At 37.0% G+C, this 27381-nt stretch overlaps 1 protein-coding gene across 2 annotated transcripts in view; it reads right to left on the bottom strand.

Annotated features, from left to right (window-relative positions):
* The window catches only part of LOC109578124 (phospholipid-transporting ATPase ABCA3-like), a 269893-nt gene that overhangs the window by 134462 nt on the left and 108050 nt on the right, over positions 1 to 27381 (bottom strand). For both annotated transcript variants that reach the window (XM_019987123.2, XM_070779771.1), the window contains exons 12-16: positions 9850 to 9979; positions 5299 to 5453; positions 4897 to 5052; positions 4275 to 4485; positions 1822 to 1972 (exon numbers count right to left, since the gene is read on the bottom strand). In XM_019987123.2, the coding sequence (XP_019842682.2) occupies positions 1822 to 1972; positions 4275 to 4485; positions 4897 to 5052; positions 5299 to 5453; positions 9850 to 9979 (803 nt within the window). The remainder of the gene's footprint in view (positions 1 to 1821; positions 1973 to 4274; positions 4486 to 4896; positions 5053 to 5298; positions 5454 to 9849; positions 9980 to 27381) is intronic.

Below are 27381 nucleotides of genomic sequence, written 5' to 3'. Positions count from 1 at the left end.
AATGTGTTTTTTGCAAATATTTTCTTCCATTCTGTGTCTTGTCTTCTAATTCCCTTGATATTGCCAAACACAGAACAAAAATATAATTTCACTGAAGTCTAGCTTTTCAGTTATTCCTGTCATGAAAAGTGCTATTGGTGCTGTAATTTAAATGTCATTGCCATACCTAAGGTCAGCTAGTTTTCGTCCTATGTTATCTTCTAGGAGATTTATAGTTTTTTGTTTGAATTTTAGGCTTATCACCCATTTTAAGTGTCTAGGTTATTTTCTTTGCATGTGGATGTCTGATTGTTCATTCCATCACCATTTGTTGAAAATATCTTTTCTCCATTGCTTTTCCTTCCCTGTCAAAGACCAGGTGACTATATATATATATTTCTGGGTTCTCTGCTTTGTTCTGTTGTTCTATTTTTCTATTCTTTCACTAATACTACACCATCTTGATTATAGTAGTTTTATAGTAAGTCTTAGAGTTGGTTTCTGTCAGTCTTCTAACTTTATTCTTTTCTTTCAATATTGTGTTGATTAATTTGAATAAACTTTTTATAAACTTTGGGATCAGTTTGTTGATACCCACAAAATAACTTACAGAAATTTTGACTAGAATTACATTGAACCTATAGATCAAGTTAGGAAGAACTGACTCCTTGACAGTATTGAGTCTTCCTATTCGTAAAAATGGACTATCTTCACATTTATTTAGCATCTTGATTTCATTCATTAGAATTTTGGAGTTTTACTCATATCAAACTTGTATGTATTTTATTAACTTTATACCTAACTATTTTGCTTTGGGCAATACTAATGTAAATAGCATTGTGCTTGTAATTTTAAACTATATTTGCTAATTGTTGATATATAGAAAAGTTATTGACTTTTATATCAAATTTGTATCCTGCGACCTTGCTACAATCACTTACTAGTTCTAGAAGGATTTTTTGTTTGTTTGTTTGTTTTGGTAAATTCTTTTGGGCGGTATGCAAAAGATGATTGTATTATCTGCAAAGAGTTTTATTCCTTTCTTCCTAATGTATGTACATTTCTTTGTCTCGTGTTATTGCATTAGCTAGGACTTCCAGCATGATGTTGAAAGCAGTGGAGAGAAAGGACTTCCTTTCCTTGTTCCTGATCTTAACGGGAAAGCTTTGAGTTTCTCACCATTATGTATGATGTAGGCTGTTAGGATTTTGTTCATTAGAAAGTTGAAGAAGTCCCCCTCTATTCATCTTCTTTTGAGAATGCCAATTAGTTTGCTTCAAGATAATATCAAGCTGCTAACTACAACTTGAAAGAAGATGAAACTGGCATAGTCCCTGGAAGTTTATCATAAATATTCTTATTTTCCTCTTCCCCTAATCAAGATAAACATCCCAAGTACAATTAATATTTTCTTTCTCCTTTTGGTAACTAGCTTGCTTAACTGTTATGGTCAAATTGCCTGTTTCCTGTAGTTTCTAGGGCTTCTGAATGCAAGGTCTGCCACATAGGCCACTTTTTTCTTATAATCTCAGCAAATCAGTTGAACAAAGTTTGTGCAAATAGCTTATCATTTCTTGTCACTACTTAACACCAGACTGTAAGAAATAGAAATAAAGATACCAAGACAAACTAAATGCAAGCCAAATTATATGACTTCCCTCTGTGCAGACAGTGAAATCTTTAGGAAGTAATTTTTTTTCTTTTCTTTTTTTTTTTTTTTTTACCATTACTTGTCAAATGACAGCTGCACACAATCTATTTGTCAAGTCAGGGGAAACTTTAAAAAGTAATATTGATTTCTTATAACCCCAAACTATTATCTAACATTCTCTGGATCCATACCTGTCTGTGTACTCCTTGGGTAGGACAAACGATAATTCAGCTGCAACATTGTTCTCCAATCTGGCTTCTGGTATGTGATATTTAATCAGTTCGGAGATTTCTTTAACATCACAGTGATGATCCTTTACAATAATTAAGTGGTATCCCACACCTGAAAAAGTCCATTTAAAAGGTCAAAATTTTTTAAATGCAATCTGCCCCAATCAAACACATAAATATACTCTACCAACAGAAAGCACAGGATCTTGCTTGTTTAAAATTTCATTTTTACAAGGCATCAATACTGTGTTTAAGAGCAAGTGATCTTTAATTTTTGAGATTTACTGGTTTCATATTTTTACTAAAATTTAAACCTGTTAATTTTTATGGGCTGAGAGTTGGGAGGAGAATGGACTCATGTATATGTATGCCTGCATCCCTTCGTTGTTCACTTGAAAATATCTTAACGTTGTTAATCACTTATACTCCAATACAAAAGAAAAAGTTTAAACATTTTTCTATTGTTTTATATATTTAAAAATTTCCTTCCTTCTGTCATTCTTTCCATACTTAATGTTCAATGATCACATTTCAGGTACATGCCATTAAAGTGGAAACTTTTACTTCCCCATATTAATGAATGAAAACTTCAAAATTTCACCTCACTGTACTAGGAAGTCTTCCCTTCATTATGTGACAATGGGCTACACAGACTATTGTCACCAAGTGTCTCCGACCCTTTTAGGATTTTACATATCCATCCATCCATCCACACACACATTTATGTATATGAAAGTGAAAGTGAAGTTGCTCAGTCGTGCCTGACTCTTTGCGACCCCATGGATAGTAGCCTGCACCAAGCTCCTCTGTCCATGGGATTTTCAAGGCAAGAGTACTGGAGTGGGTTGCCATTTCCTTCTCCAGAGAATCTTCTCAACCCAGGGATCGAACCCAGGTCTCTCACATTGTAGACAGACACTTTACTGTCTGGGCCACCGGAGTATAGACACACATAATTATTTTACCTTTCATATTCTTATTTTAGCATTCATTACTTTAGGCTATCTTTCTATTATATTCTTGAATGGGGCTTCTGAATTTCATATTTCAAAATTTGTCTTATACATGCATTCACACATCAAATGCAAACCACTCTTGCTGTTTTCAATGTCCTGTCCATCAAACTTAATTTCTCACTGATTCTCCCCCAGACTGTTGATGCCAGCTGACTTCTTCTTTGTCCCAGGGGAAAAAAGGTGCATTTTTATCCTCATACTTTTATTACTTACTTATATCGTTTTCTAAAATAGAGGTGTTCTTTCCTTCATTGCCTTTTTAAGGTCAATAACTAAAAGCATTAATATACTTAGGTTAATTAATTTTGTTCCTACAATTAATCTGCTATAGGAATATTAACTTATATGTTCCCATCTGCAAGTGAAAAAACATTTAAAAGTATGAGTCCCTTTATTTCTGATATTAACCAAATATACTGCTTAAAACTCAACTCAATATCCTCTTTGAGATAGAGTAAAGGGAAAATGGTCACATCTTAGAGTGCAAAACAAGGGCTTTGTTGTTCGAAGAACCCAGGTCCAAAACTCTGCCACTTAACTGCATGATTGACTCAGACTTCAGAATAAGCAGCAGTTTTCTGCTCCATAAAAATGGTGAGGTTATGAAGAGGAGATGAGATAAATGTGTGTAAACATTAAATGTAACTCACTCAAAATAAATATGAGTTGAATGAATGAATTCAAACACCAAATTAATGATTAATGGAATAATGTCAGTCTTAACTATTCTCATTGATTTGTATGCTCCAATTCTGAAGCCCTGATACACTTACTGGTTTGAACCTTGTAATATCGGAACTCAGTTACATATGATATTATGGCTCATTTTTAATGTACTAGTCTTACTGATTAATCAGAGTATATTCTTATTAAAATCAAGATTGTTTTATTTCACTATTCATTCATATCCTATTCAATAAATTCCTATTGATCAACTACCACATTTCAAGATGATTTCATAAAAATAAACTAGAAGATATTTAGCTAATTACACCAGAGGGGAATGATGCTGATTTGGCAATAGAGAAAAAAGGGTCAGAGATACTGAGTCACTCACTTTCTCCCCTACAAGTTATCAGTCTATGAACCAAATACCTTGGAAGCATTACTTCATTCCAACAAAAACTAACTTCAGTGGAAGCCAGGTGAGAGAAAGAAACATGACTTTTTTGAGATCAATAAAAGAATGAGTTTTCTAAGTTAGAATATACTCATCGTATCATAATGAAAAATAATAGGGATAGATAGATAAATTACAAATAGCCAATTTAAATAGTTTAGATTTAATGCAATAGGACACAAGAAGTTCTGTGTAGAGGAACAAAAATGATAATAAAATTATGTTAGAGAATGTTATTCAGGCATTAGCATCCAAACAGTGATCAAAGGGAGACAGACCATAAACTTTTTTCAGGAAAATTGTAGAGCCACAGCACTGCAGAGTACCCTTCGCCATGATAGCTATACGGTCACCCAGGACATCAGCTTCATCCATGTGGTGGGTTGTCAATAAGACGGTACGATTCTCTTTATGCTTCTGAAGGACATCCCAGGTGAATCTCCTTGAGACTGGGTCCATGCCAGATGTTGGCTCATCAAGTATCACCACCTACAGATCAGAAGAACAGTTCCATGATCATATTTAATTCATGTTATGCTCTTTATGTGATAACTTACTATTTTACATGGGGGACATATGCAAGCTAAAATACATAATCTAGACTATATTAAGAACTTTGAAAAATTAACAATAAATTAAAACCCCATAACCGTATTATATAAACTGGATCAATGATGGAAATACCCTCTGATGGGTAGCCCACTCCAGTATTCTTGCCTGGAGAATCCCATGGACGGAGAAGCTTGGTGGGCTACAGTTCACAGGTCGCAAAGAGTCGGACATGACTGAGCGACTTCACTTTCACTTTCTAGAGAGTTAGATTCATATCAGCTCATAGGTTTGTGTCAGCTCAGTTTTATATATTAGCTGGGGTAGGGACCCATGTTAGTGGTTCTTTACCTTGGAGCCTCCTATAAGTGCTATAATAATGGAGAGTTTACGCTTCATTCCTCCACTCAGTGACTTTGCAAGGGCATCATGCTTTTCTATCAGGCCAAAAGATATCAGCATTTTGTTAATTTCTTTAGATTGTATTTCTGGAGGTACTCCTTTTATCTAAAAGAGAAGCCAGAGTTTACATGGTGCTTCCAACTTTGTCCTTAGAAAAATTCTTTCATCAGGATTTTTCTTACAGAGTTATTTAGACATGAGCTTTTCCTTCTCTTTGCCCCCCTTTATAGTTAAGGAACAATGTCTCCAAAAAATGAATTTCCACTACATAAAGATAAAGATGTTGGTTCTTTGTCACACTGCCTGAAGCATATGAAAAGAGTGGAAAAAAAGAATATATCTCTGGCTCACCACACAGTAGAAATAGAGATGTTCTGAGACTGTCAAGTGATGGAACAATATGTCATCCTGGGGGCACAAGCCCAAGCTTTTCCTGACTTGAACCATATCTTTCGAGATATCATATCCACTAATATACACCTTTCCACTGGTAGGACGATAGAGACCTAGAATTAAGCATAAGACATGACAGAAACTTAGTTTCAGTGAGAGAACCTGAGAATACACTGTTCATTAGCACCTCCTTAATAGTCTATTTGTAGACTATTTGAAAGAATTATGAGTACCTCTTACAAAGAAAGTGACCTGGCACCTTCTGGTAATGGGGAAAACTTTTTAAAAAATCTATGCATTCTGGTTTCTAATGAGTATAAAAATATTAATTGAGTAATAAAAAATACTTTGAAGAATTTTCTGTTTCAGGGTTCTATGCTACTGTCTGTTTGACAACATAGGCAAACCACAGTATAATCTTACCAGCTTGTGATTCACCCAACCTGGCATTTTGCATGATGTACTCTTCATAGAAGTTAAATAAGCAGGGTGGCAATATACAGACTTGTTATATTCCCTCCCCAACTTTGAACCAGTCATTTGTTCTATGTCCAGTTCTAACTGTTGCTTCTTGACCCACATACAGGATTCTCAGGAGAAAGATAGTGTGATCTGGTACTCACATCACTTTAAGAACTTTGCACAGTTTTTTGTGATCCACACAAAGTCTTTAGCGTAGTCACTGTAGCAGAAGTAGATGTTTTTCTTGAACCCCCTTACTTTCTCCATGATCCAACGGATATTGGCAATTTGATTTATGGTTCCTCTGCATCTTTGAAATAAGCTTGCATATGTGTAAGTTTTCAATTCATGTACTGCTGAAGTCTAGCTGGAAAGATTTTGAGCATAACTTTACTAGCCTATGAAATGAGCGCAACTGTACTGTAGTTCGAACATTCTCTGGCATTGTCTTTCTTTGCGATTAGAATGAAAATGACCTTTTCCAGTCCTGTGATCACTGCTGACTTTTCCAAATTTGCTGGCATATTGAAAGCAGCACTTTAACAGCATCATCTTCTAGGATTTTAAATAGCTCAGATGGAATTCCATCACTTCCATTGGTTTATTCATGGTAATGCTTCCTAAGGTCCACTTCACACTCCAGGATGTCTGGCTCTAGGTGATTAACCACACCACTATGGTTATCAGGATCATTAAGACCTTTCTTGTAGAGTTCCTATGTGTATTCTTGCCAACTCTTCTTAACCTCTTCTGCTCTTGTTAGTTCCTCACTATTTATGTCCTTTATCATGCCTATCCTTGCATGAAATGTTCCCTTGATACCTCCAATTTTCTTCAAGAGATCTATAGTCTTTCCCGTTCTATTGTTTTCCTCCACTTCTTTGCATTGTTCATTTCAGAAGGCCTTGTTATCTCTCCTTGCTATTCTCTGAATCTCTATTTAGTTGGGTAGGTCTTTCCCTTTTCTCTTTATCTTTGCTTCTCTTTTTCCTCAGCTATTTTTAAAGCTTATTCAGACAACCACTTTGCTTTCTTGCATTTCTTTTTGTTTGGAATGATTTTGGTCACTGCATCCTGTACAATATTAAAAATGTCCATCCATAGTTCTTCAGGCTCTTTGTCTACCAGATCTAATCCCTTGAATATACTTGCCACTCCACTGTGTAGTTGCACAATATTGTAAAAGTACCACATGCTACTAAGCTGGAAACTTTAAATTGAATAATTTTATGTTATATGAATTTTGCCTCAACTAAAAATTATCATTCAAAAAATTACAAGACATAACCCTTGGGCTTCAAGCTACTTTTAATTGAGGAAACAGGTGTCTCAACAACTGTGATACATGCTACAATTAATTCATTCTGCAAGTATTTACTGAAAACTTACTGTGTAAGAAATTACTCTAATCCTTTGGGACATAGTTACCAAACAGAGGTAAGGGTGATTAATTCTGGTTGATGTGATCAGGAAGTAGCTTTTGAGCTGAATCTTTATGAATGAGTAGAAAATTTCAAAAGGCAAGTGGTGGTTTAGGCATTCCTGGTAAGGAAAAGGGAATGCGCATATACACATTAGGAAGTACATAATATAGGTTCTGAGATATCGAATGCATTGGTTTCCAATGGCTGCTGTAGCAAATTACCACAGAGTTAGTGTTAAAACAAAAGAAATATATTCCATTACAATTCTGGAGACTGGAAGTCTGAAATCAGTATCACTGGGGTGAAACTGAGGTGTCAGCAGGGCCTCACCCTCAACAGAGACTCTGAGGGAAAAATCCATTTCTTGTCTTTTTCAGATTATGGTGGCTGCTAATATTTCTTATCCTGTGAAGCAACACTCCAGTTATCTGGGTCCAACATCACATTGCCTACTCTCTTCTTGTCTTCCATTCTTCTGCCTATCTAAAATCTCCCTCTGTCTTTTACTTATGAGGACACTAGAGATTTCATTTAGGATTCAGCCAGATAAACCAGGATTATCTCATTTTATATATATATATATATATATATATATATATATATATATATAGCCCAGGTGTCACACACCCCAACAAGCTTCTTGGCACAGAACTATCCAACCCCATGCATGGATCCGTCTTACCAGGAAAAACCCTACTTGCCCATGACACTTGGGACCTTCAGGGTACCTGGATTGCTGATTCTTGATCTTCCTAAGAAATATTGTGGAGCAAATCCATTTTTTATTTAGGATTTATTTCGTCATTTATGATTTGGTTTTGTGGGTATCTTTTTTTTTTGGTAAGTAAACAAAAACTAATTAAACAAGGTCTGCTGAAGTTGTGAATTGAACCATGCTTGACTTTTCAGTGAGAAAGAGACAGACAACTTCACTGCCCTGCCTCCTCACAAGGGTCAGGGCCCTACCTTTTTCCTCCCAGGCAGAAAGTGGAAGCCACTTGGCTGGAGCAGCCCACCACACCAAGGAGACCCCAGGGATTTGTTGTTGTCTTTCTGGCCAGGTCTGTGCCCAATACATCAGCTTCTCCACACTACATGTTGGGCATAGACCTGGCCAGAACACATGGGAAGGAGACCGTTATCTTCGGGGACCACTGTCACAAAATGTAAAGCATGGAATATGTTCTAAGATGAAATATATAAAATTATTTAATAAGTGGCAGTTGATATTATACTGAAGACAACAAGAACAATATTCTCTAATAATTATGTGGAATTAATTAGGAAGTAATGATTAAGAGCTTTAAGTTTCAGAAGTATTTCAAAGATAGAAGTTAACAAAGAATTGTTGTTTTCCATCATTTCTTTCCTCACAGATAAGGCTACTTACAGTTGACCTAAACTGGGAAATTCATCCTTGCTCCAACCTTTCACTTGACACTCTGGTATCATTTTGGTCATTCCTATTCTCTCTCTCTCTCTGTTCTCTAGCCATATAATATTCCCTACTTTCTTACTTCCTGGCCCTGAATATCCTTAGAATACACATCTCCCCTTTCTTTCATGATTCATTACACCTTGTACCAATCTCAAATTAGATTTTATTTCCCCTTTGCTCATAGACCTTGCCCGCAGTGTTAGATCAAGGTGACAGAACAACACCCAACACTCAAGCTTTATTTTTAACTTCTTGAGATGTTATAAAATTCCTATTTACTCATCAAATCCTTGCTCAACTATAAGATCTTTGAAAGCGAGGACTTTTTGCTCAACACTGCATTCTTAGTTTTCACCCAAATATCTGGCATATTAATGTATACTAATGATATGAGTAAAGTTTTGCCTCATCTGTAATTTTGTGAATCACTTGAGTAATGAGAACACTTTCTGGGATAATAGTGAAGTCATCTATCTTAATAGGCAACAGGATTATTCAGAGGTATGCATATGTCAAAATGCAGCAAATGAATGCTTAAAATTTAAGCATTTTTTAATTAAAATTTTATTCCCCCCAAAAATTCTAGTTAATGATATGCATTCTAAATTATTTATTAAGAAGCACCTTAATATCTAAAATTAATTTTCAGATGCATAAAAATGGGATCAATAGATCTGTGACAAATATATAAAATGGTAAAATGGTAAAATCTAGGCAGTGGGTGTAAGGGTGGTCACTGAAAATCTTTCAACTTGGATGTAAGTAGAAATTTTCTTATTAAATATAAAAGTATATTCATAAGAATATATAATACACATTATACAATGAAACAATGTACATCAAACAAATTAGAATGGTTTCCTATGAAGGGACAAGGGAACAGAGGAAAGTAATATAAAAGGAAATTTAAAAGAATAAATAAGTGAAAGTAGAAAGGCTCTCTAGTCTTTGCATTGACCAATGACGATGGTGCACTACAAAGTGAGAAGTGGGATGCGCCTGAGAAACAAAAACAAACATTGATTTTTAAGCTTAATAATAAATGATTTATACTTTGTAAAGAGAGCAGATTAATAAACAGCCATATGTATCATTTAAGTAACAATGTCAATGTCAAGAAGAGTACACAAAAGCTTCAAAGCTTAATCCACAGTATCTGTGTCAAAAGTAACCATGAATATTTACCTGTGAGGATAGATAATGTAGTAGTCTTCCCTGCTCCATTATGACCGAGAAGGACAGTGATTTGCCCTTCATATAAATTCAAAGACAAGTCTTGAACTGCTAGTACAGTCATATTTTGCAATGTGAATTCCTGTGAAAAGAAAAAAAAAACCCACAAACCTTATATCTATTACTATTACTTATAAAGGGTATGCATTTATATCAATTATCTATAGAATAAGAAAATAAGAGACCATTAATCTCAAAAGGTAAAATCAAAGTATAAAAGAAAAAAATCATGAACAATTATATCTGGAAGCAAAATGTGGATAGAAGTTCAAAGTAGGTCCATAAGACTTTTTCTGAACAATTTTGTGGAGTCCCACTTTGATCCATTTACTGTCATGAAGCTGATATATTACAATCTGCTCCAGTCAATGTCTTTCTGCTAAATTTCTAAACTTACTGCAAAAAGTCGTTATATGTGGTTGTCCTATAAGCACTTCAAACTCTACTAATTAGTTCAGTCGCTCAGTTGTGTCAAACTCTTTGCAACCCCATGGACTATGGCACGCCAGGCTTCCCTGTCCATCACCAACTCCCAGAGCTTGCTCACACTCATGTCCATCGAATCGGTGATGCCATCCAATCATCTCATCCTCTGTTGTCCCCTTCTCCTCTTTTCAATCTTTCCCAGCATCAGCATCTTTTCAAATGAGTCAGTTCTTTGCATCACAGGACCAAAATATTGCAGCTTCAGCCTCAGCATCAGTCCTTCCAAAGAATATTCAGGACTGATTCCTTTAGGATAGACTGGTTGGATCTCCTTGCAGTCCAAGGGACTCTCAAGAGTCTTCTTCAACACCACAGCTCAAAAGCATCAATTCTTTGGTACTCAGTTATCTTAATAGTCCAACTCTCACATCCATACACGACTACTGGAGAAACCACAGCTTTGACTAGATGGATCTTTGTCTGCAAAGTAATGTCTCTGCTTCTTAATATGCTGTCTAGGTTGGTCATAGCTTTTCTTCCAAGAAGCAAGCTTCTTTCAATTTCATGGCTGCAGTCACTATCTGCAGTGATTTCGGAGCCCAAGAAAATAAAGTCTGCCACTGTTTCCATTGTTTCCCCATCTATTTCCCATGAAGTGATGGGACTGGATGCCATGATCTTAGTTTTTTGAATGTTGAGTTTTAAATCAGCTTTTTCACTCTCCTCTTTCACTTTTATCAAGAGGCTCTTTAATTCTTCTTTGCTTTCTGCCATAAGGGTGGTGTCATCTGCATAACTGAGGTTATTGATACTTCTCCTGGAAATCTTGATTCCAGCTTGTGCTTCACCCAGCCCAGCATTTACCATGATGTACTCTGCATATAAGTTAAATAAGCAGGATAGCAACATACAGCCTTGATGTACTCCTTTCTCAATTTGGAACCAGTCTGTTGTTCCATGTCCAGTTCTAACTGTTGCTTCTTGACCTACATGCAGATTTCTCAGGAGGCAGGTAAGGTGGTCTGGTATTCTCATCTCTTTAAGAACGTTCCACAGTTTGTTGTGATCCACACAGTCAAAGGCTTTGGCATAGTCAATAAAGCAGATATTTTTCTGGAATGCTTTTGCTTTTTCTATGATACAACAGATGCTGGAAATTTGATCTCTGGTTCCTCTGCCTTTTTTAAATCCAGATTGAACATCTGGAAGTTCTTGCTTCACATACTGTTGAAGCCTTGCTTGGAGAATTTTGAGCATTACTTTGCTGGCATGTGAGATGAGTGCCGTTGTGTGGTAGTTTGAACATTCTTTGGCATTGCCTTTCTTTGGGATTGGGATTAAAACTGACTTTTTCCAGTCCTGTGGCCACTGCTGAGTTTTCCAAATTTGCTGACATATTGAGTACAGCACTTTCACAGCATCATCTTTTAGGATTTGAAATATCTCGACTACAATTCCATCACCTCCAGTAGCTTTGTTTGTAGTGATGCTTCCTAAGGCCCACCTGATTTTGCATTCCAGGATGTCTGTCTCTAGGTGCGTGATCACACCACTGTGGCTATCCAGGTTATTAAGATCCCTTTTGTATAGTTCTGTGCCTTCTTGCCACCTGTTCTTAGTATCTTCTGCTTCTGTTAGATTCATACCATTTCTATCCTTAAATGTGCCCATCTTTTCATGAAATGTTTCCTTGGTATCTCTAATGTTCTAAGAGATCTCTATTCTTTCCCATTCTATTGTTTTCCTCTATTTCTTTGCATTGATCACAAGGAAGGCTTTCTTATTTCTCCTTGCTATTCTTTGGAACTCTGCATTCACATGGGTATATCTTTCCTTTTCTCCTTTTCCTTCTTTTCTCAGCTATTTGTAAGGCCTCCTCAGACAGCCATTTTGCCTTTTCTTTTTTTTTTCTTGGATATGGTCTTAATCACCACCTCCTGTACAACCTTATGAACCTCCGTCCATAATTCTTTAGGCACTCTGTCTATCAGATGATATCCCTTGAATCTATTTGTCATTTCCACTGTGTAATTGTAAGGTATTTGATTTAGGTCATACCTGAATCATCTAGTGGTTTTCCCTACTTTTTTCAGCTTAAGTCTGAATTTTGCAAGGCTGACTCTATAGAGCTTCTCCATTTTCAGCTGAAAAGAATATAATCAATCTTATTTTGGTATTGACCATCTGGTGATGTCCATGTGTAGAGCCATCTCTCGTGTTGTTGGAAGAGGGTGTTTGCTATGATCAGTACTTTCTCTTGGCAAAACTCTATTAGCCTTTGCCCTGCTTCATTTTGTATTCCAAGGCCAAACTTGCCTATTACTCCAGGTATATCTTGACTTCCTACTTTTGCATTCCAGTCCCCTATGATGAAAAGGATATCTTTTTTCGAGTGTTAGTTCCAGAAGCTCTTGTAGGTCTTCATAGAACTTCAGCTTTTGTGGCACTGCTGGTGAAGAATTTGCCTGCAGTGTGGGAGCCCTGGGTTCGATCCCTGGGTTGGGAAGATCCCCTGGAGAAGGGAAAGTCTATCCACTCCAGTATTCTGGCCTGCAGAATTCCATGGACTCTATAGTCCAAGGGGTCGCAAAGAGTCAGACACTATTGACTGACCTTCACTTTCACTCATCTGAAAATGTATTCCTCCTGCTATATTCCTTTTCTGAGTAAGTTACACCATTATCTATCTGATGTACAAGGCAGAAGCTTGGGATTTCTTTACCCACAGCTCCCTCTGCCTCATCTACTAAAATTTATCAGTCATTAATCCAGTGGATCCCCACTGGTTGCCTTGTAAAAAACAATGCCTGAAGGACACTAGAGCAAATTGCCAGCTTTTCCATGGTTGAGGCAGGGCTGAGAGCAGTGCTGAAACAGTGTACCGTGTGACCCTGCACTATGGGTGACCGATGACACAACAGAGTGCCATCCCTAAAGGACGGCTCTGGTGGAGGAATACTTGGTGGCTCCTCTCCCAGTGGGAGCACTGCAATACCACCTATTTCACAGTGCAGCTCAGAAACAGATGAGGGGTTCCTAGTCCAAAACCTAAGGTGCAGACCATGCCCCTGCTACGGCTGTGACAGCCACAGGGAAGAGAGGAGGCACTGCTTAACATGCAGGGCAGGTTCTGATCACCGTAAGACCAGTCACATCACATATCAAAGGGATAAAAGCCAGGACACACTGAGGAAAGAAGCAGCAGTCATCCATACTAAAAACAGCATTGGCATCAGCAATATCAAAGCCGTTCAGGCTATACAGGGATGCTACCACATCAAATAGCCCTCTAAGACCATGGTAGATAATTGTTTCTCCCAAACTCAAAAAGTAAGAGAAACATAGATAAAAAGAAGAAGTAGAGGAACAACTCCCAGATAAAAGACCAAGACACGTGTACCCCAATGTTCATTGTAGCACTGTTTATAATAGCCAGGACACGGAAGCAACCTAGATGTCCATCAGCAGATGAATGGATAAGAAAGCTGTGGTACATATACACAATGGAGTATTACTCAGCCATTAAAAAGAATACATTTGAATCAGTTCTAATGAGGTGGATGAAACTGGAGCCCATTATACAGAGTGAAGTAAGCCAGAAAGAAAAACACCAATACAGTATACTAACGCATATATATGGAATTTAGAAAGATGGTAACAACAACCCTGTATGCGAGACAGCAAAAGAGACACAGATGTATAGAACAGTCTTTTGGACTCTGTGGCGGGGGGGGGTGGGGGTGGGGGATGATTTGGGAGAATGGCATTAAAACATGCATAATATCATATAAGAAACGAATCACCAGTCCAGGTTCGATGCAGGATACAGGAAGCTTGGAGCTGGTGCACTGGGATGACCCAGAGGGAGGGTATGGGGAGGGAGCTGGGAGGGGGGTTCAGGACAAGACAACCAAGACAACTCCCCTAAAAGAACAAACAATGGAACAGACATCTTCAGCCTGATAGACACAGAGTGCAAAAAGGAGACAATGAAAGGATATCAATAAAAATTCAGATTATTATATAAAGAATCTAGAAACTATAAAGAACCAAGAAAAATTAGAAATCTCATTTGCTGAGGCAAAAGCTGAGCTAGAAACAATGAACAGAAGATTGAATAATACAAAATGAATAAGTGGTGAATAAATTCCAACAAAAGAAGAAAAAGTAAAGGAGATCAAAAAATGTACTTGAAGGAATTATGACTGAAAACTTTCCAAACCTAAAGAAGTGAAGTGAAGTGAAAGTTGCTCAGTCATGTCCGACTCTTTGTGACCGCCCCCCCCCCCCGCCCCTACCATGGACTATACAGTCCATGGGATTCTCCAGGCCGGAATACTGGAGTGGGTAGCCTTTCCTTTCTCCAGGGGATCTTCCCAACTCCAGGATCGAACCCAGGTCTACTGCCTTGCAGGCAGACTCTTTCCCAGCTGAACTACTAGGGAAGCAAAAAAACAAGAAAAGCGAAAAAAAAAAAAAAAAAAAAAGAAGGAAACACATATTCAGATACAGTAAGTGTAGAGAGTTTCAGACAATATGAACCCAAAAAGACTTACACCAGACATACTATAAAGTGGCAAAGAAAGAAAGTCAAAGTGTTAGTTGCTCAATCATATCCAGTTCTTTGCAACCCCATAAACTATAGCCCACCAGGCTGTTCTGTCCATGGAATTCTCCAGGCAAGAATACTGGAGTGGGTTGCCATTCCCTTCTCCAGGAGATCTTCCCAACCCAGGGATCAAACCCAGGTCTCCTGAATTGCAAGCAGATTCTTTACTGTCTGAGCCACCAGGGAAGCAAAAGTTAAATGTAAAGAAAGGATGCTGAAGGCAAGGAGAGAAAAACAAAATTTGATTGCAAGGAAATCTCCTTAAGGCAATCAGCTGGTTTCTGTATTGGAATGTTGCAGGCCAAAAGGGAGTAGCAAGATACATTCACAATTTTGAAAGAGAAAAATCTGCAACATAAGAAACTCTTTCCAGAAAGATTATCATTTAGAATAGAAAGAGAGATAAAGAATTTCTGAGACAGGAAAAACTAAAAGAACTAAACTAAAATGAAACCTATCATAAAGGAAATATTGAAAGATATTTTCTAAATAGATAAGAAATAAGAATCCATAGAAAAGAGAAAATGAGAATTGAAAAGGAAATTACTTAAATAAACCAGTATACAGATTTTAAAAAAAATAAAAAATAAAATTTTTTTGTGAAAGCAGTGAACAGCAAAAGGGTAAATATGAAGATGTAAAAGAAGACAACAAAGCCAAAAAGTGTGAAGGAGAATAGCAAAATGCAGATATTTTTTTACAATGCATTTGAGCCTATAAGAAAATCAGTCTAAAGCAGTTAGATATAGGAAAATGTTAACATACATGAAAAACAAGATAATCACAAACATACAATAGTTTCACAAAAAAACAGAAAATAAGAGAACACAAGCATAATACAAAAGGAACTAATCAAACAACAAAAGGAAGAACAAAAAGAAAAAGAAAGGAACAAAGAAGAAATCAACAAAGAAACACAGAATCAACTGGAAAATTAGGTTTAAAATGGCAATATATACATATTTATTGATAATTACCTTATGTCAATGGCTTAAATGCTCCAAAGACATAGAGTGGAAGATTGGATTAAAAACACACACACGAGTCTAGCTGCCTAGAAGAGAATATTCAGTGCGAAAGACAGACTTAGGCTGAAAGTGAGAAGATGAAAAAGACATTTCATTCAAATGGAAATTAGAGGAAAGTGGGTGTAACAGTACTCATATGAGAAAAAATAGACCTTAAAACAAAGGCCATAAAGAAAAATACAAAAGAATATTATAAAAGAATAAATGCAAGAAGAGTGTATTATACTCATCAACAAATATGCACATTTTAGGGGTATAACTGAATCATTTTGCATCCAAATACATAAAACAAACACTAACAGATATGATGGTGGTGCAGCGGTAGAGAAGCTGCCTGCCAATGCCAGACACTCAAGACATATGGGTTCAGTCTTTGGGTTGGGAAGATTCCCTGAAGTAGAAAAGGGCAACCCACTCCAGTGATTTTGCCTGGGAAATTCCATGGACAGAGGAGCCAAGCTGTCTACAGTCCATTGGGTTGCAAAGAGCCAGACATGACTGAGTGCAAGATTTTAACACCCAACTCACATCAGTGGACAGATTTTGTAAACAGAAGATCAATAACACAACAGAGAAATTAAATGATACAATAGAACAGTTAAGTCTTCTTGATATATATAGGGTATTACATTAAAAAAACCAGAATACACATTCTTTCCAAGTGCACATGGAACCGTCTCTAGGACTGACCACATAAAGGACACAAGATGAATCTCAACAAATTTAAGAATACAGAAATTATTTCAGCTGTCTTTTCAGATTACAATGGCATGAAACTAGAAACCTACCACAGAAAAGAAATAAGAAAAAAAAATGATTACATGGAGACTAAACAACATGTTACTAAAAAATCAGTGAATCTTATAAATAAGGAAATAAAAGTCACCTGTATTCCACCCAAGGGCTCTTTTAACAATTTTTGTTCATAGTAATTTTGTAGAAAAGTTTGCAATTTTCCTCAATGAGACTACACACATACACGCACACAATTTTCTATTCTGTATTTTCTCTAAACTTTTAGAATTTTCTCATTTCTCTCTATATTCTTTATATGTGTATTTAGCTTTTACAAATTATTGTATAATACAGTAATGATCTTAATTTACTTTATATTTCTCTTACTAAGGAAAAAAATTTAAAATTTTATTTGATAGCATTGCAGTGATTTTTTTGTGTATAAATCCCTGTATTTTAAAATTATATCTCCAAAATAGATTTTTAAAATTGAAACATTAATCAAAGGATTAAAATACATTTATTTAAGTTTATTGATAGAGATTGTTAACTATTTTGCTGTAGATTTTTTAATTTCTATTTTATATTGGAGCATAGTTGATGAACAATACTATGTTAAATTCAGGTGTACAGCAAAGTGATTCAGTTATATATATATATGTGTGTGTATATATATATATATATATATATATATATATATATACACACATGTATCTGTTCATTTTCTAATTCTTTTCCCATTTATTACAGAATATTGAGCAGCATCCCATGTGCTATAGAGTAGGTCTTTCTTGGTTATAGTATATACATGTCAATTCCAAACTCTCAGTCTATCCCTCCTCCCAATCCTTTCCCCAGTAACCATAAGTTCATTCTCTAAGTCTGTGAATCTGTTCTGTTTTGTAAATATGTTTATTTGTATCATGTTTTAAGATTCTCTGTATAAATACTATCATATTATATGTGTCTTCACCTGACTTGTTTCACTTAGCTTCACTTTGTCAACAAGGTCCGTCTAGTCAAAGACATGGTTTTTCCAGTAGTCATGTATGGATGTGAGAGTTGGACTATAAAGAAGGCTGAGCATTGAAGAACTGATGCTTTTGAACTGTGGTGTTGGAGGAGACTCTTGAGAGTCCCTTGGACTGCAAGAAGATCCAACCAGTCCATCCTAAAGGAAATCAGTCCTGAATATTCATTGGAAGGATGGATGGTGAAGCGGAAACTCCAATATTTTGGCCACCTGATGCGAAGAACTGACTCATTTGAAAAGACCCTGATGCTTGGAAAGATTGAAGGTGGGAGGAGAAGGGGACGACAGAGGATGAGATGGTTGGATGGCATCACTGACTCAATGGACATGAGTTTGAGTAAACTCTGGGAGTTGGCGATGGACAGGGAGGTCTGGCGTGCTGCAGTCCATGAGGTCACAAAGAGTTGGACACGACTGAGCAACTGAACTGAACTGAACTGAACTGAGTATGATAATCTCCGGGTTTCATCCATGTTGCTGCCAAAGACATTATTTCATTCTTTTTAATGGCTGAGCAATATTCCATTGTATATATGTACTACCATGTCTTTTATCATTCCTCTGTTAATGGTTATTTAGGTTGTTTCCATATCTAGGCTATTGTAAACAGCATTGCAATGAACATGGGGGTGTATGTATTTTTTTGAACCATGTTTTACTCTGGATATATGCCCAGGAGTTTTGCCTCTGGACCACATTGCAGCTCCATCTCTAAGGAACCTCCCCATATTGTTCTCTATAGTGGCCCTACCAATTTACATGCCTTTCAACATTGTAGAAAGGTTCTCTTTTCTCCATACCTTCTTTAATGTTTATTTTTTTGCTGATATTTTGATGATAGCCATTCCAACAGGTATGAAGTGATACCTCATTATAATTTTGATTTCCATTTCTCTAATTATTAGCAAGGTTGAGCATTTTTCCATGTGGCTCCTAGCCTTCTATGTTTTCTTTATAGCAATTTCTAGTTAGGTTTTCTGCCCATTTTTTGATTTTTTAAAATCTTGAGCTTCATTGTAGATTTTGGAGACTAATCCCTTTGGTCATATCATTTGCAAATATTTTCTCCCATTCTGTGGGTTGTTTTTCTTTTTTTATGGTTTCCTTTGCTGTGCAAAAGCTATTGAGTTTAATTAGGCCCATTTGTTTCTTTTTGTTTTCCTTTCCATTATTCTAGGAGACAGCTCAGAAGAGATATCACTGCATTTTTGTCAAAGAGTGTTCCGCCTGTTTTCCTCTAAGGGTTTTATAGTTTTATATTTATCTTTAATACATTTTGGGTTTATTTTTGGGTATGGTGTTAAAAAATGTTCTAAGTTCATTTGTTTTGCACGTAGCTGTAGAGTTCCTTCATTGTTTAGTCTTACCTCATTTGTTATAGATTAACTGACCATAGTGTGTGCAGGTTTATTTAGGGGTTTTCTACCCAGTTCCATTAATCTACATTTCTGTTTTGTGCCAGTAACATACTATTTTGAAGATTATAGTTTTGTGGTATAGTCTGAAGTCAGGGAGCCTGTTTCTTCCATATGTATTCCTTTTTCAAGATTGCTTTAGCTATTCAGGATCTTTTATGTTACCATACAAATTTTAAGATTTTTTTTTTTTTTTTGTGAATAATGTCATTGTAATTTGATAGGGACTTCATTGAATCTGTAGATTGCTTTGGGTAATATAATCATTTTGACAATATTGATGCTTCCAATCCAAGAACATGGTATATCTTTCCATTTTTCTGTCATTGTCTACTTAATATAATCAATTAAAAAGCATTTTTTTATATATTGGAAAACTTTCATTTGCAATTAGATATTTATGAGTTACTTTCAAAATAAATAATCTTTCTGTAAATAAAATATTTAAATATTAACAGGTATTATGTATAAATTCCTATTTCCATGTATCAGCTTTATTTGCAATGATGCACATTTGCAAAATACAGTGAAGAAGTATATTTTGGTTATTATTAATCTAAAAACAAAAATATATGATCAAAAATAAGTACCTCAAAATACTTTTATAATTCATATTCTTTTACTAGATTTAACATTACCTTTTAAATACATTTATAACACTAAAGAAATAAAAATTATTAAAGAAATGAATTTTCTAACTGAGGAACTGGAGATAATTACAAAATAATTCTTATTGGCATTTTTGCATTATAGTAAGAAAGAATGTACATCAGAGTTTTATTTTAAAATAACATATAATATTGATATAATAATACAGACATGTAGTCTTTAGATTTGTACTGGATTAATTGTATCAATTTATCTCTGAGAATTTGCCAGCATCCTGTTTGGATACTTGGGAGTCTAAAGTTTAGAGCCCAAAGGAGAGATTTGAATTGGATAAATTTGAGATTCCATCATATAGATAGTAATTAAAACCATACACACACACACATGCACACACATTATTATATAGAGAACACTTCAATTTCTTTTAGAAGGAGGTACATTAGACAAAACAAATACATGAATGCTATTAAGCCAGGAAAAATACCTTTGCATGTATGTAGAGACCTCTGGCTGAGTCAGGGAGGCCATTGTTGTTGTTGTTCAGTCACCCAGTCGCATCCAACTCATTGTGACTACATGGACTGCAGCACACCAGGCCTCCCTGTCCCTCATCATCTCCCAGAGTTTGCCCAAGAGACAAATGTTCATGTTCATTGCACTGGTGATGCCATCCAGCCATCTCTTCCTCTGACACCCTTTTCTCCTTCTGCCCTCAACCTCTCCCAGTATCAAGGACTTTTCCAATGAATTGCCTATTCACATCAGATGACCAAAATACTGGAGCTTAAGCTTCAGCATCAGTCCTTCCAGTGAATATTCAGGGTTGATCTCTCAAGATTGACTGGTTTGATCTCGTTGCTGTCCAAGAGACTTTCAGAAGTCTTCCCCAGCCCCACAGTTCAAAGACATCAATTCTTTGGCATCCTGTCTTGTTTACAATCCATCTCTCATGACCATATGTAACCACTGCGAAAATCTCCTCTAGGGAGGCCGTTGCTGCTGCTGCTGTTGCTAAGTCACTTCAGTCGTGTCTGACTCTGTGCAACCCCATAGACGGCAGCCCACCAGGCTCCCCTGTCCCTGGGATTCTCCAGGCAAGAACACTGGAGTGGGTTGCCATTTCCTTCTCCAATGCATGAAAGTTAAAAGTGAAAGGGACATTGCTCAGTCGTGTCCAACTCTTCGTGACCCCATGGACTGCAGCCTACCAGGCTCCTTCGTCCATGGAATTTGCCAGGCAAGAGTGCTGGAGTGGGGTGCCACTGCCTTCTCTGAGGGAGGCCATTAGATATGTGTAATACACAGATAAGGCTTTGCTGCAGTTTCTAAAGTACTGGACCCTCTCCTTGAAAATATGCACATTTTAGTAAATAAAAGTTATCCAAAAATGTTTTTAAAAGTGAGTCAGTAATGAAATCCAAGAGCAAACTTAAAAATACCTTGAGACAAAAGGCAATGAAGACACAGCCATAAGAATCAATGGGATGCAGCAAAAGTAGTTCTTAGAGGGATGTTTATAGTGATACAAGCCTTTCTAAAACAATAATAAAAATCTCAAATAAACAACTTAAGCCACCACCTAGAAGAATTAGAAAAAGAACAAACAAACGTAAAGTAAGCAGAAGGAAGAAGATAATAAAGATCAGAAAGAAAACAAATAGAGATTTAAAAAAACACTGGAAGCTTTTGATTTAAATTAGGTCCAGTTGCTTATTTTTGTTTTTATTTTTATTACTCTGGGAGGTGGGTCTTAGAGGATCTTGTTGTGATTTATGTCAAAAAGTATTCTATGTTTTCCTCTAAGAGTTTTATAGTTTCTGGCCTTACATTTAGGTCTTTAATCTACTTTGAACTTATTTTTATGTATGGTGTTACAAAGAGTTGCAATTTCATTCTTTTACATGCAATTGACCAGTTCAGTTTTCCTGTCACCACTTGCTGAAGAGATTATCTTTTTTCCACTGTATATTTTTGCCTCCTTTGTCAAAGATAAGGTGTCCATAGCTGTGTGGATTTATCTCTGGGATTTCTATTTTGTTCCATTGATCTATATTTCTATTTGTGTGCCAGTACCATACTGTCTTGATGACTATAGCTTTGTAGTATAGGCTGAAGTTGGGAATGGGAGAAAATGACAGCAAACAAAATAACTGACAAAGAATTAACCTCCAAAATATACAAATGTTCCATGAAGCTCAATATTATAAAAATGAACAATTCAATCAAAAAGTGAGCAGAAGACCTAAACAGACATTTCTACAAAGAAGACATATAAATGGCTAATAAACACATGAAAAGATGCTCAATGTCACTCATTAATATAGAAATGCAAATGAAAACCACAGTGAGGTATCTCACCAGTCAGAATGGCCATCATCAAAAAGTCTACAAACAATAAATGCTGGAGAGGGTATGGTGAAAAGGAAAACCTCTTACACTGTTGGTGGGAATAAAAACTGATACAAACACTATGGAGAATGGTATGGAGATTCCTTAAAATACTAGAAATAAAACTACCATGTGACCCAGAAATCCCACTACTGGGCATATACCCCAAGGAAACCAGAATTGAAAAAAAAAACACATGTACCCCAGTGTCCATTGCAGCACTATTTACAATAGCTAGGACATGGAAGCACCCTAGATGTCCCTTGGCAGATGAGTGGATAAAGAAGTTGTGGATACATATATACAATGGAATATTACTCAGCTATAAAAAAGAATGCATTTGTGTCCATTTTAAGTCAGAAAGAGCAAGAGCAATGCCATATATTAGCACATATATATGGAGTCTAGAAAAATGGTTCCGATGGTCCTACGTGCAGGGCAGCAAAGGAGACACAGATGTAAAGAAGAGACTTTTGGACTCAGTGGGAGAAGGAGAGAGTGGGATGATTTGAGAAAATAGCATTGAAACATATACATTACCATATATAAAATAGATAAGCAGTGCAAGTTTGATATATGAAGCAAGACACCCAAATCTGGTGATCTGTGACAACCTGGAGGAACAGGGTAAGGAGGGAAGTGGGAGGGTGTTCAAGATGGAGGAGACACATGTATACCTATGGCCGATTCATATCAATGTATGGCAAAAACCATCACAATATTGTAAACTAATTATCCTCCAATTAAAATAAATTAATTTTAAAAACACTAGAAGAAATTCAATAAAACCAATAAAGGGTAAACAAAATTGATAAATCTCTGTACAGTCTCATCAAGAAAGGAAAAGAGAATATCCAATAAATATAATTAGAAATTAAAGAGAAGAAATCACAACTGATATCACAGAAATACAAAATACCATAAGACAATAATATGAAAAATTATATGCCAATAAATTCAACAGCCTAGAAGAAATGGACTTTTTAGAAACATGCAGCTGTTCAAAGTTGAAGGGCTGAATCAAGAAGAATTAGATAACTTGGATGGATCAATCACTAAAAGTAAAATAGTATCCATTAAAAAAAAAAAAAAAAAAACTCCCTACAAACAAAAGTCCAGAGCCTGATGGCTTCACAGGCAAATTCCACCAAACATACAAAGAACTTCTACCAATTTTTCTCAAACTCTTCCAAAAGACTGAAGAAGAGAAAATACTTTCAAACACATTCTGTAAAGACACCATTACCCTGATACCAAAACCAGACACAGACACTACCAGAAAAGATTGCAGAACAATATTTTTGATGAATATTGATGCGAAAATTGTCAAAATGTTGGCTATTAAGTTCAACAGCACATTATAAAAAAGATCCCATACCACAACCAAGTTGAAGTCATGGCTAGTTCACAAGGATGGGTCAACACATGCAAATCCATCAGTGTGATCCACCACATCAAGATAAATCAAAAACCACAAGATCATCTCAATAGCTGCAGAAAAAGGCATTCAATAAAATTCAACATCTGTTCATGATTAAAAAAAAAAAAAAAACTCTTACCAAAGTAGGTATTGAGGGAACATGTCTCAACATAATAAAAGTTATTTATGACACACCAACATCCAATATGATACTCAGCTGTGAAAACTGAAAACTTTTTGTTAAAATCCCACTCTCACCACTTCTATTCAACACAGTATGTAATTCAAAAAGTTGCATGCAACCCTATCTTCATGGTAGCGATATTCCCAATAGCCAAGACATGGAAACAACATAAATGTCCATCGACATATGAATAGACAAAGATGATGTGGTACACATACACCATAGAATATTACTAAACCATAAAAAGAATGAAATAATGCCATTTGAAACAACACGGATGGACCTAGAGATTATCATACTAAGTGAAGAGAAAGGCAAATATATCATATCACCTATATTTGTAATCTAAATTATGACACAAAAGTATTTACAAAACAGAAACAGACCCCCAGTTCAGTTCAGTTCAGCCACTCAGTAGTGTCTGACTCTTTGTGACCCTATGGACAGCAGCACTCCAGGCCTCCTTGTCCATTGCCAACCCCCAGAGTTTACTCAAATTCATGTCCATCAAATCAGTGATGCCATCCAGCCATCTCATCCTCTGTCGTCCTCTTCTCCTCCTGCCCCCAATCCCTCCCAGCATCAGAGTCTTTTCCAGTGAGTCAATTCTTCGCATCAGGTGGCCATAGTATTGGAGTTTCAGCTTTAGCATCAGTCCTTCCAAAGAACACCAGGACTGATCTCCTTTAGAATGGACTGGTTGGATCTCCTTGCAGTCCAAGGGACTCTCAAGAGTCTTCTCCAACACCACAGTTCAAAAACATCAATTCTTCAGCACTCAGCTTTCTTCACAGTCTAACTTTTACATCCATACATGACCACTGGAAAAACCATAGCCTTGACTAGACTCTATTATTCATAGAGTAGATAAATAACAAGGTGTTACTGCATAGTGCAGGAAATTGTATTCAATATCCCATGATAAACCATTATAGAAAAGAATTTGAATCACTTTGCTATACAGCAGAAATTAATACAACATTGTAAATCAACTATACTTCAATAAAAATACTATAGAAAAATAAATATGATTAATATACAAATGCCTCTAGGTTTTAAGGAACAACATGAAAAATAAATGTATAATGTAAGCAGAAAGAAACTTTAATGCAGAATCAAAAGGAAATGTTAAAGAGCAATAACAATGTGACAGAAGTGAAGAACACTTCTGATGAGCTCACTAGTGGACTGGACATGGCTGAGAAAAGAAGACACAGTAAGCTTGAAAACACAACAATAGCAACATCTCAAATTGAAATAAGAAGAAAAAAGAATGAAAATGATCAGAACAGAATCTCCAACAACTGTTGGACAGTTACAAAAGGTGTTGTCTATGTATAATATAATGGGATTGCCAGAAGGAGAAGAAAGGGAGAAAGAACCAGAAGATATGTTCGAGGAAATGATGACTGAGAATTTTCCAGATGAATGATAGATACCAAACTATAGTTCTAGGAAGCTCAAAGGAAATTCAGCAGGATAAAGACCACACACACACAGATCTAGACTGAAGCATGTATTTGTTGAAAACCAAATAATAAAAATCTTGAAAAATAAAAATATCTTGAAATAAGCCACGGCCGAGTGGTCTAAGGCCCTACATTCAGGTCTCAGTCTCCCCTGGAGGCATGGGTTTGAATCCCACTCCTGACAAGCCAACCTAGGGCTTCCCTTGTGGCTCAGTTGGTAAAGAATCCACCTGCCACGTGGGAGACCTATGTTCAATCCCTGGGTTGGGAAGATCCTCTGGAGAAGGGAAAGGCTACCCACTCCAGTATACTGGCCCATGGACTGTATAGTCCATGGGTTCACAAAAAGTCAGACATGACTGAACGATTTCATTTCACTTCACTTGAAATAAACCAGAGATCAGAGGAGAATCTTAACAGGAATAAGGATTAAATTACCTAAGACTTCTCTATAAGCCACTGACAGGCAGAAAAGGAGGAGAGGATAAAACAGGTAACAAAGAACAAGTGTAATAAACATAAGAAAGTTACAGTTGGTGATGCTCAAACGCTGAGTCATGTTGGACTCTTTTGACCCCATGGACTGTAGCTGGTTTCTACAGGCTTCTCTGTCTATGGAATTTTCCAGGCAAGAACACTGGACATGTTGCCATTTCCTACTCCACAGGATCTTCCCCACTCAGGGATCAGACTCTTGCACCTCCTGCACTGGAAGGCGGATCCTCTACCAGTGTGCCACCTGTACTCTTAATTATAGATATTAATATTAAATATTGATCGTGGTTTAGTCACTAAGTCATGTCCAACTCTTGTGACTCCATGGACTGTAGCCTGTTACACCAGGCTCCTTTGCCCATGGGATTTCCCAAGCAAGAATATTGTAGTGGGTTGCCATATCCTTCTCCAGGACCTAGGAATAGAACCCAGGTCTCCTGAGTTGCTGGAGGAATACTGCATTGCAGGCAGATTCTTTACTGACTGAGCTATGATGGAAGACTCATTTAAATAATATTGGTTAATATTAATTCACCTATATTAATAATAACTTTAGATAATAATGATCTAAATGCACCAATTAAGAGACTGCATTTTTAAAAAGATGGAACTACATATTGCCTACAAGAATTCCACTTTGGGGGCTTCCCTGCTGGTTCAGTGATTAAGAATCTGCCTTGCAATGCAAGGGACACTGGTTCATCCCTGATCTGGGAAGATCCCATGTGCCAGGGACAACTGAGCCCTTGCCCCACAACTACTAAGCCTGTGCTCTGGAGCCTGTGAGCTGCAACAACTGAGCCTACGTGCTAGAACTACTGAAACCTGCATGCCCTAGAGTCTGTGCCCTGCAATAAGAGAAACCACTGCAATGAGAAGCCTGTGCACCACAATGAAGGGTAGCCACTCTTTTCACAACAAGAGAAAACCTATGCACAGCAATGGAGATCCAGCACAGCAAAAATAATAAAAATGCTGCTAAGTCACTTCAGTCGTGTCTGACTCTGTACGACCCCATAGACGGCAGCCCACTAGGCTCCCCCGTCCCTGGGATTCTCCAGGCAAGAACACTGGAGTGGGTTGCCATTTCCTTCTCCAATGCATGAAAGTGAAAAGTGAAAGCGAAGTCACTCAGTCGTGTCCGACTCTCATGACCCCATGGACTGCAGCCTACCAGGCTCCTCCGTCCATGGGAGTTTCCAGGCAAGAGTACTGGAGTGGGGTGCCAGGGCCTTCTCCAAAAAATAATTTAAAAAATAATAAAAATAAATACATAAATAAAAGAATTTCAGTTTAAACACAAAGACATAGAAAAATTAAAAGTGCCTGTGACACCAAGATGTCACACACCTCTGCTAAGTCTAAGGTCTCCTGGGTTGCAGGCTCCATTTCGGGGGATGGGGGTGGCAAAGGTGGAGAGGGAGCCGGTGTCACAGGTGCCTTTGCCACATCTGGGGTGATTGAGTTTGGGGGCAGGCAGAGTCATGGGAGCTTCCATGGCTAAAGGGATGGTGTCACAGGCCCAGCTGCTGCTTCTGCCTGGTCTACTGTGGCCAGAGGTGCCATTTAACCAGGAGACTTGGTTTGTATGAGCTGCCTCTCCTGCGGCTTCTGGGTTCTCTGGAGCTGTGGGCTCAGCCAGGGGTCTGGGATTGCAGACACTTCCTCCACTG

This window comes from Bos indicus, chromosome 25 (assembly GCF_029378745.1).
Source record: "Bos indicus isolate NIAB-ARS_2022 breed Sahiwal x Tharparkar chromosome 25, NIAB-ARS_B.indTharparkar_mat_pri_1.0, whole genome shotgun sequence".
In the NCBI taxonomy this organism is placed as follows: Eukaryota; Metazoa; Chordata; class Mammalia; order Artiodactyla; family Bovidae; genus Bos; species Bos indicus.
This window is presented reverse-complemented; position numbering and strand designations above follow the sequence as displayed.